At 43.5% G+C, this 11,327-nt stretch overlaps 1 protein-coding gene across 1 annotated transcript in view; it reads left to right on the top strand.

Moving 5' to 3' along the window:
- Positions 1–636: 636 nt before the first annotated feature.
- The window catches only part of CBL (Cbl proto-oncogene), a 364,906-nt gene continuing 354,215 nt past the window's right edge, over positions 637–11,327 (top strand). The window contains exon 1 of the mRNA XM_086956760.1: positions 637–1,061. Within this exon, the coding sequence (XP_086812886.1) occupies positions 918–1,061 (144 nt within the window). The 5' untranslated portion in view covers positions 637–917. The remainder of the gene's footprint in view (positions 1,062–11,327) is intronic.

The following is an 11,327-nucleotide window of genomic DNA, read 5'->3' as shown; positions in this document are numbered from 1 at the left end:
ACGAGTTGCCTGGTCTTTAACAACAAGGGAAGGATGGAAAAGGTATAAATGTCTTCAAATAATTTATATTCACTCGCATAACTGTCTGGTTCTGATGATAAACTGTCCCTTAAAGTATCACACGCAAGGCATTGAAAATGTCACACATAGAAAAAAGCACTGCAAACATAAAAACGTCACACATAAGCAAGCAAAAAACTTTGCACTTATAAGGAGCCTTTCATCAGTAATGTTTGCTCTCGAGATTCAGCGGTGTCAACTTAGGGCTTGCATAAGTTATAAAGCTTTTGTTTCCTTACGAAGGTGGTGTATCCTGCTGTCCCCATTTAAATTTGGCCAAGTTTAGGAGCTTTAATCTTGGCACAACGCGTGTGCCTTTCCAACAATAAACATGGCTCCGTGAGCTGGCGTTATTGACTAGAATAGTAGCTAAGCACAGAACCATGTATTGTGCGTGTTGTGCCCTTAATAAACATGGCGCACGTGGTGGTCATTTTGCCTTGGGAAACTGTGGGATGTCAACGTTAAGAAAGCGCATGCGGAGTACCATTACAGGCTACGGTTGGTTGAAACCTGGACTACCCCATCACAGACAGCAGCACGCAGGCGCATTGCTATTTCCTGTCACGCCCTGCATTGGCGCATGCGTAGCCGGTCCTGTTTGTGGGCGGTGCAGTGTGTGCGGCGCGTCGGTTCCGCTTTCCGGGGGCGGCGGGGAGGAGGGAGTGGGGGATGGAGGGGCGAGGGCCGGAGGAGAGAGTGGCTAGTCTGTGATCGGAGAGTCCTGAACCCGGAGCCTTGCCAGTGGGACACCCAGCTGGGCCTCAGCAGACCTGTCTCAACCGATTCCCCCAGACAGTGCTGTGGCTGGTGCCCCCTCGGGACCTCTCTATCCCCGGGGTCCCCTGGAACCGGACATGGCCGCCAACCTACGGCGTGGAGGAGGTCTGATCGGGCTGATGAAGGACGCCCTGAACCCCCACCATCACCACATGAACCCGGCACAGCCGGGGGCAGTGGACAAGCGGACTGTTGAGAAGTGTTGGAAGCTCATGGACAAGGTGAGCGGAGGGTATATCTGCTTGCGATGTTGACAGGCCATGCCCGTGGTTTACAACCATAATATTGAATTATGAGGAGAAGTGGACACTGGCGAAATGCTAGAATCTCTTGTTTACGGTGAAAAGGTACATGACCAGTCCGGGGGGGGGGGGGGGTTGGGGGGGTTTAATTATACAGGGCTGGAAAAACTCCCCAGCAAATGCACCCCCACCATGGGCCTCCAGTGTCGTGGAAGCTTATGGAAAAGATTAAGGGGGCATGACCTGAGGAAGATGGTAGTGGGTGGGGTACACCCCCCCCCCAACTTGTACCAACCATGAATGTCATCTGAGCTCGTAAAAAAGGTTGGGAGGAGCAGTAACTGTGGTGTTAGTTGAGAGACACAAGCCCTGCAGGAGAGTAAAGGATTGCAGACAAGCAATTGGGGTTCATGGACCAGCTGAAGGATGTGCCTAGTTACTTGTTCTGAGCATGTATATAATCACTGAAGCAGGGGTTTTTCTTAACTCTCTTAGAAGTTTATGTAGCTTGTGTAGTTTCATAGGTACAGTGAAAGTGGGCGTGTAAGAATACCTGGCGAGGACAGGAGGCTGCCCTCTTTGCCTCTAAAAGTGCATCTGAAAAATGCTGGAATGTCTTGGGGAAGCGAAGATGGTAATACCTGCGCTGGTTTAAGAAGGTTCCCAGCGGATCAAGTAATTGCACCATGGAGTGGAGAGGGTGCGTACCGTCCTCGTGGGTGACTGTCACATGAAGGATACTGTTAGACAACGTGGCATATTATCTGGAGATGTAGATCCTTATTTTAATGGCTTTGAGGTGTGATCATTAACCTAAAGCGGCCATAATCCCATCATTTGACATTTTCCTCTCCGGGAACCCTACCTGATAAGATTATATCTGGAGTCAACTACTCCTTAAATAAGGTGCAGCTCTTTTGACCTAAAAAAATTCTATGAGGATCTATTTGCCACAAATTCAGATAAGAGTTTGGGATTCATTTTTGCAGGGAAAATTCTGGACAGTTTACTGGGGATTAGTGGAGCAGTCTCCGGTGGGCTCACCTAAAAATATAACACTACCCATGAGTGCAGTGGCCATCTGTGGTTTAGTCATGAATGTACTGCTCCACTCAATGTGTTGAAGGCGGCCACAAATGCCATCCCTCGAAATTTCTGGGAAATTAGCGAACCCATACTCGAGTATATTATAAATAAACAATGGTCCTGGAACAGGTATTCAAGGAAGAGTTAGATTAACAGAATTATCAATTCATTTGAGCTTACATTAATCAGCTGATTAATTTAAACTCAAATATATTGATTCTGTTAATCTAACTCTTCCTTAAATATTTGGTCCAGGACCATTGTTTCTTTATTATAACAGATACCCAGGTCCAGGGACCATTTGGGAATACCCTACTGTTTATAATGGCAGGCTCAAGTATAAGCATGCATTACAGCAAAGGAAAAAGCGGCATGCCTAAGAAGTTCTAAATAGAGCAGCACAGCTAAATGACTGCAGACTTTTTTGGTAGTTGGTTAATCAGCCTTTTTTCCTGCATAATTCTTCCTCGAGGATAGATTGTCACATCTTTGAGTAAGACTGGGTAAATCATTATTCTCTAGTGTGTAACCTCGGTAAATTAGGCAGACAAGATACCAAGGCCAATAGTTTGTCCCTTTACACTGCAAGCAATGCTTGAATAGCAGACCGCATAGATCTGTAATTGAAGCTATTATGATGCTGCAAATGGGAAGGCCCAGATGAGGTACCAGTTGGCTTGTTTAAATCTAATATTGTGTTTTGAGCCTCATTGGTCACCAGTGTGTTGAGGGCAACAGTGCAGGCAGGCCCAGTCATTTAATCGTCAGGTTTCATAATAGTACCCATTTAAAAAAAAGGAAAATAAGAATTTACCATCATGATATTGGCCAAGTTCACTGATAGATTTAACTTTAGTATGTGTTATTTTAATGAAATTGGAAAACTGGACAGAGAGCAATTCCTTCTTCTGCACAGTCCATTTGGCTTTCGCCCGGGACTGTAGAACAAACCCTTAATATAACACTTATTGTGAGTAAGTGTGTCAAGGCGAGGAGGGGTATCATATATTCACTTTAATGGACCTCTCCTTTGCCTTTGTCCTTGTCAAAGGCAAAGGTTTTGTTGTGGAACTTGATGGAACATGCTGGAATCAATTCCTGTCCTACTTGGCCTTATCAAAGGTTTGCACTGGAACACTGCAACTAGAGTGCAATATACACAGACTGGAGATTGCACAACACTGTACGTCATAGGAGTGGTTAGGCAAGGCTGCATTTTAGCCCCCTTCCTCTTTTCTATAACTTCTTTGGATTCAGCATTGAAATCGTGTAGTAAAGACTTTCCCCATACTGCTGTATGCAGACGATGCAGTTCTTACACCAAATGGCCTCCAAAAACCTTTATGATTTTAACAATTTTATGTTCAGCCTTAGTCTTAAGGTGAATCGGCAAACGTCTTTTATAATGTCAGGTGCCTCATAAATATTTAAGTCTAAAACATTTTTAAACAGGGAGACCCTACGAGAAAGTGCTTACTTTTAATTATTTAGGATTGTTATTGGATACCAATGGGATCTGGGGCAAGTTAATAATTAATAGCAGAGAAAATGGGGCGACTTGTGACGCAATGTTTGGATTTGCCAAAAGGCTTGACCAAAAGCGAATTTGGGAGATGCTTCAGCTGCATAAGAGTACATGTTTGTTAGTGGGCACTTATGGGACTGGTGTTTGGGTTATGTCTCCCCTTGGGAAACTTCAGGTTGCCGAAAAGTTTCTTGTGCAGACTGCTAGCTGTAACAAAATCTACAGAGTCTCATCGCACACATGGAATTGAGTTTAGGTTTTATTGAAGAAAAGTTAATATGGGCCACTTCTCTTATGGCTAATAATATGGAATTCCCCTATGGCCCAATTTTCGCAACAGGTGACAGATTGTGTAAATCTAGAGAACCTGTCTGCCATTTCATGGCTGGTTCATGTTAAAAACATCTTTTGCAGCTTGGGCCTCTGTAACCTCTATGACCACCCTGAAAACATTGGCCGTAGATCTAAAGAGATAGTTATAGGGGCATTCAGGTCACTCAAAGAGAAAACAAGACTTGAGAAGCTGCTTCGATAGGTCATCTGTCAATAAATATATGCAAATTTCCGTATCTACAATCCTGGAGCCCTATCTCAGCTGGATAACTAAACCGGAGCACAGATTTTACCGTACCAGGTTGAGACTGAATTCAGTCCTGTTGCTTGTTGCCATTCCTATGGAATGCACCTGACACACCTCTCTTCCTTTTTAGGTCGAGCCTAGAGCAGCGCATGCGCTGCTTGCTCGACTTTTAGTAAGGGGGTTTTAAAAGTGCTTACCCACAAGCTGTTCCGGCCCTAAAGCTTATGTTCATGTCCGCGTGAACGATTTTTTTGACTGTTACACAGTCAATGCTCAAATATTTTAGTGAAGGAAAAATGTAGAAGCAATAAATACTTTTCATTTCCAGTTCAAAGGAAAAGAAAGCGATTCTAAGGTTTTGATGTCGGCACCTTTACCGTAATTGGAAGAGTGTGAGCTCCTGGTAGTGCTCCCGGGTAGCTTATTCATTAGCACCATAACATGAAAGTGCACTTTCTTGGGAGACAGACAGCCGGCAGTGACATGAACATCCACACTCCTGAGTAGCGCAGTTCCCGTTTGCTGATTGGATACTCTGCTCATACATATTCACTGACAATATTCCACCAGCCTTGCATCTATTATCTGGCGTAACAAGACATAACAGGCGCAGTATAGTAGCCATACTCATGCAAGAAATGCGCGTGTGCATCGTAAATGCTATAGCTGCTGTCTGAACAGCGAGTCTTTTATGAAGGCACAGCAGGAAATTGGAGCAGATTCATAAGTATGTACTCTAAATATCACATGCCTCTTTTGAGTGTTAGATGTTTTTGTGCGATGTATATTGTATAATTTCTGGTGTTCTTCCATATTAAAGTTAGGGATTTTTTTTTCTGTGATAAATGTATGAGTTGATCAACACATTACGTCTCGGGCTCTAAGTCAGTAAATAAATGAGTTGATCAACACATTACGTCTCGGGCTCTAAGTCAGTAAATAAAGTAATAATAATTGCTACTTCAAAAAATAGTAAATACGGTCCAGGGTTGCATGCGCGTGTCATTTTCAGAGGTTGACTCTGTCCATATGAATCTCAATTTCGTGAAAAATGTAAACATTTTTTTTCAGAATTCCAATATTTTTAACATGGTTGATACAAAAAACATTTGCATGCAAGTATAATATGCCCCCGTCCATGACATGCCTTGTAGGGCAGTCCTTTGCATCTTTCCTCCAGGCACATTCTAATCTGTTACACTCTTCTCTTTTTACACCCATTTAAACGAGCAGTGGCATAGCCAATAGGTCTCGCCTTTGGGACCTTATAAGTGTTTAGCCATGCAACAGTTAATGTTGTTGCAGTAAGGATATTGTGCTGCATAACTAAATACTTATACGGTCCCAAAGGCGAGACATATTGGCTATGCCAATGCTTGTTGTCCATGTGCTGCAGCCAGTGCCCAATCTACTGAGCACTTTTTGCACTTTGTATGAATCTCTTAGACTACGTTTATTGCGCCCAATTCTTTAAATAAAGAAACAGCATTTTTGTATCTTATAGGGAGGTGCTAATTTATTTGCAAAATGTATCTTCTGTGGAAATTTGTATCGCTGTCCTTAATTACATTGTTGCTGCAATCAAATTCAAAAGGAACAATGCATTTTATCCATTAAGTAGACAATCGCTATCCATTTGAGAATCACTGTCGTTAATTACAATTGACCAAAAAAAGTTTGTATTTTTAATCTATTTGGAGTGGTTCATGGTGATAGGTTCTTTTTAAGAAATTTAGATATCATTTATCTATTTTAAATGTTTTCGTTTCGTTGTAGTAATTACACAAATTCAAAGTGGTTTTATTTTGTGCTTTTATTGTCGTATGTATTGGCAGAATAAAGATATTTTGACTTGATTGGACACACCTGAACAAGGTGTGTTTGGTGAGTGCATAACTAGCACGGGGAGAATGATTTGGGTTTTGAGAAGGGACATCTAGAGAGAGAGTCTGCCCTCGAGTGCCCCTTGAAGATTGCAACCCTATTACTAGCTAAGAAGGCTGAAGAGAATTTTATGGACTGGTGTCATGAATCTTGGTGAGTGGGACCCTCCACACGCACACACCACCCTGGACAATGTTCCTAGCATGGGAAAGGAGGAATGTGGGGCAGTTCTTGAAGCTCATAGACCATGCATGGCATGTTATGTGACCTGGCCTTAGGAAGGGGAATTTGAGGGGAGAGGATTAGCCTATCGGAGTTAAGGAGTACTGGCCTTTGAAAAGGTGCTGGAAACTCGCAAACAAGGTTGAGTGTCAACTAATAAAACCTGCTTTGCGGAATAAAGAAGTACTTAGTGGAGAGTTGCAGGCCTCAGACAAGTTACAGCCTTAGCCCAGGGGAAACGGCAGTTGAGCATTGCTGAAATGTCCTAAGTAGGTGAGGGAGAGGTAGGACCAGCTCCCTGGGCAGCAATGTTCCCAGGAGCCAAATTAAAGGACCTAGAAAGCGTAGGTGGTGCAGGGCCAGCATTTGTGGGGAGGTGAAGCAGTAGGGGGTGTAAGCGAAGTGCTTTAAGCTTGTTGTCATGTATCCAGAGATCAGATAATCCACATGTATCCGAGCTTCCCAAATAATATTTAACACAGATCATGATAAACTCTGCGGGGCTATGCTCCAATCATCCCACGTGTGACACGGCTCAAGAATACCATAATCATTAGTCTGTTCGTTATTAACCCAGAAAACCATAAGCCACAAATGGGTGTCTCTGACCCCATGAACAGACTGGGGCGAAATCGTCGCCCCGACCAAACGCACAGCTCATGTCGCCATTTAGGCTGTTATCCAATCCTACCAAATTAATACATGTATTCCATTGAAATCCAATTTTGTAAAAATTTTATACAGCTTTTTCTATCGTTAACTTTTCCACACGCGGAGTGGATATGCCAATTTTCAAAATGTTCTCATGTTTTGGCCGGGCCATCCAAAGCTCTTCTTTGCACAAAACACGAATTAAGCAATTTCGTCTGGGGCAGTGTTGTTTATTGTAAAACCCAATGAATTACAGGCCACTGGGGCCCTTCATCAGGGGTTGCTAAAATGACCAATATTACCATGACAACTCTACCAACATTAATACTACGACATTAATGTATAATCAAATGTAAATATACCATGTGAATTAACATGCTTTACGCCGCTTCTCACATTGTCACTAAACATTATTACACTGGCGGGATTCTTAAACATTACCCAACTTTTATCTCTCCCACCCACCTTGCTACCTATATCCATAGTCTGTCAAGTTCCCTGTTCCTTCTGCAATAATTCCTTCATTTGGCTTTTCATGTTTCAACAGTGCGTGTTTGCCAGGTTACCAAACCTTTTATTGACATTTCTCATCAACCTTATACGTTCAACAAACTCCCCCACTTGTATACTCAAATTGTCTCTGACCACACCCATCCCAAATAGAATGCCCTATATCTTAAATGTACTCCATCAATAATCTGGGTAAAGACAAGGTGGGGCCCTGGAAGAATTGTACATTACTGTACCCTATTCCTTAGAAACAGGAAGAAATGTACAGACCATAAAATACCGCCAGAAATTGTGAGAAAAAATGTGTATGTCACTGTTGAAAGCATGACATTGATTACAGCATAAAGCAGGTCTGTGGTAATCAAAAGCACACGACTAGTAGGAGAGAGATATACTCACTGGGAGAGGTATAGACAGATCCATTGTAAACCCGATTTATGTGATCTGGAAGCTCATGACAAAAGTAAGAGGGTACAGGGCCAGTTTAAGGGAGGGGTGATGCTCATTGAGGAGCTACATACTAGTCATCCTGGTGGGGTGGTGCCCAAGCACAGGGAAAATTATCTGGGAAACGGTTAAGGCTCATAGGCATATTGAGGGGAGTACCTGGAAATAATGGTTCGACCACTATGAGGGATACAGTGGGCAAGTGCCATAATTGACATAAGACCTAAGGGTTATAAACTCATGCACCTGATGCAGTGCAGTATCCAGAGAGAGGACCAGCCCCCAAGGAATATTCAAATGAGCATAATAATGTACCAGAGGGTGGGGAAGCGCTGTAAGATCATGGAAAAAGGAGACAGGCATGTCTAGGGAAAGAGGTACAGGCACTACATGTAAGGTGAAGGGTACACGGGGCAGCTGCTCTCTACCAATCTGATTTAAAGTAAAGTGCTTCTACCACATGGTAGCGTTACATTTAGGGCTACTGGAATTTTGCGGCTGGAGAGGGCCAAACTGCGGCAGGGTTGAGTAAATTATGTGGTGAGAAAAGGCAAATAATGTGCCATGTTTTGTAATAATATTACTACTTTATTTTTTGTAATTTTTAAACTTGGTAACATTATCTGGACATTGGTTGCACCTCTTCAGTACAAGTTTAATATCCAAGTATAGCAATTAGTAACAGAAAGGTGATCAGTCTAGCTGTGCAAAGAGCCTTCCACTACGCATCAACATGTCACTGCATTTTTTAGTAACTTTTGAACCGTTGAGCTAGAAACAAACAACTTTTTGGCTAGAATCTGCTGATTATGCGCAGATAATGGATTACGTGGCAAATGCAACAAATCTATATTTATGTGACAATTGCAGCAATGCCATAATCGCATAATTCCAGTGGCCCTGATTATATTGCTTGATGCAGGTGCATTTTCCATAGTTTTTGGAACTCTAAGCAGACCCTGTCAGGAGTATAGGGTGAGTAACAGCTGCTGACTTAAGAGGACTCTGGTGGTAGAGTACCCAAATAATGTGCATCCAGCATACGGAGCGGCTACCCATATTGTAGTTGGCACTTTGGCCGGTAATATCCAACAGCTCATCTTTCTTGCCATAATACATCCAAATTATGTTTTAAAAAAAATGAAACTAATGATTAGAAATGATAAAAATGAAAACTAAATGCCAAGATACCTAAAATATGAAAGGGTTTCGTGAATAACCACGCAAAGGAGCACAGATCTGATGAATAAAATATGGTACGTGTTAGTAATCTGGAGCTGCCAACCTACAATCTTAAACACCCCATTGAAAAACTCTGGTTGATCACAATTTAGTGGAAAACTATTGGAGTTGAGAAATGTACTGTACTGAGAGAGTGGTGAGAATGTCTGCTGCTCCCAAATTATCTTTAAGAAGCCAAGAAAGATGGGAGTATCAGGCCACGCATGGACTGAGTGATTTATGCTGTGACCTTGATGAGGCCTGGTAGGGGTTGAAAGCCTACAGGTAGGTACAAGTGGAAACCCTTCTGCTGCAGGTGAGAAGAGGAGTAACGTGCGAGGCTTTGTTTCCAATGTGAGGCTTGGTATACCACAGACCAATGGTCTCATAAGCCTGACTGGGCACAATCAAGGCTGAAGGAAGAGGGAGGCCTTCTCATGGCGAAATGGGAGTTAACCAGGGTCAAGATTGAACAATGTGTTGGACCGAGCCCAGTGAAGCTGAGGGTATGGAAAAGTCTTGTATGTCGATAGCTGCTGACTACTCTGCTGGGTCAAGGCTAGGAATATTAGAAGGCAGCGGCAAAAAAGTGGGGAGGAAGTCGTTTTCTGAAGCGAATTCGTGCTTGCATTTTGTAAATCATCATTTGCACCCCCTTTTGTAAACTGAACCATGTCTTGCGACTGTGTAGTTTCAAAACCTTGACCAAGAACCCTGCACATGTACATCTCCTATGGCACCTAATTTGACCTGATTTTAAGCCTCTATCTGAGGAGCCCTTATAAATCCCCATGTGTCCCTGTACCCCCACTTCTTTCTTAATTTCTTCTGCCCATCACCGGATGCCTGGAACTTATCTTCATCCTGGTGTTTCCTGTTTCTGCACCTCACAATTTCTTCCCATGCTTCCTTGTACATGGATATATATTTACAACAAGGGGTGGTGAGGGACAGAGTCTCTGAATTAAGCAGAAAACTCTCACCCAGTCAAGAGATCAGGGCTAGATCCAACACCGTTTTTTAGCTCACTGCACCATCCCAGTTTCAGAACCTGGCTGTATGCAAATTAGTCTGTTCCTGTCCCAGTGCGTGATGGGAACAGGGCAAACCAAACTACAAAAGCCAATTCTTACACTGGGAAGGAAACAAGCTCCCGGGGACCGGTTTCTGGCATTACAGCCGTCCTCGGCCCGGTTTGCTTGAATCCTGATGGTGCAATGAGCAAGGGACTCATGTCTGAGTATACCCTTCCACGCTTAGGGTGGACAAAAATATTGCACCATCAGGATTCAAGCAAGCCGGGCCGAAGACGGCTGAAATGCCAGAAACCGGTCCCCGGTAGCTTGTTTCCTTCCCAGTATAAGAATTGGCTTGGTAGTTTGGTCTGCCCTGTTCCCATGATGCACTGGGCCAGGGTCAGACTCATTTGCATATAGCCAAGTTCTGAGCTGGGATGGTGCAGTGAGCTAAAAAACGGTGATGGATAAAGCCCTGATCTTTGGACTGGGTAAGAGTGGTCTGCTTAATTCAGACACTCTGTTCATCACCACCGCCTTTTCTGAATCATTTTTGTCCACCATAAGCGTGGAAGGGTATACTCAGATGTGAGTCCCTAGCTCATTGCACCATCAGGATTCAAGCAAGCCGGGCCGAAGACGGCTGAAATGCCAGAAACCGGTCCCCGGTAGCTTGTTTCCTTCCCAGTATAAGAATTGGCTTGGTAGTTTGGTCTGCCCTGTTCCCATGATGCACTGGGCCAGGGTCAGACTAATTTGCATATAGCCAAGTTCTGAGCTGGGATGGTGCAGTGAGCTAAAAAACGGTGATGGATAAAGCCCTGATCTTTGGACTGGGTAAGAGTGGTCTGCTTAATTCAGACACTCTGTTCATCACCACCCCCTTTTCTGAATCATCCTTGTACATGGGGCTCTTTCTTTCTTTACTCATGACAGCTCATGCTTGTATTTTCTCTTCTGTGTGTGCTTTAAGCCTAGATTCTAGCTACCTCGCAAAATATGGAACTTCTGATGTATCATCAGCTCACCCTATCTCTCAATGCTGGTTCCCCCACACACCCGTTTCTGGACTCTGAGTTTATGTCCTAACCTTCGAAGCAAGG

This window comes from Lissotriton vulgaris, chromosome 2_1, assembly GCF_964263255.1.
Source record: "Lissotriton vulgaris chromosome 2_1, aLisVul1.2, whole genome shotgun sequence".
Classification (NCBI taxonomy): domain Eukaryota; kingdom Metazoa; phylum Chordata; class Amphibia; order Caudata; family Salamandridae; genus Lissotriton; species Lissotriton vulgaris.
The sequence above is the reverse complement of the archived record's forward strand: the minus strand, read 5'-3'. Positions and strand labels throughout refer to the sequence as shown.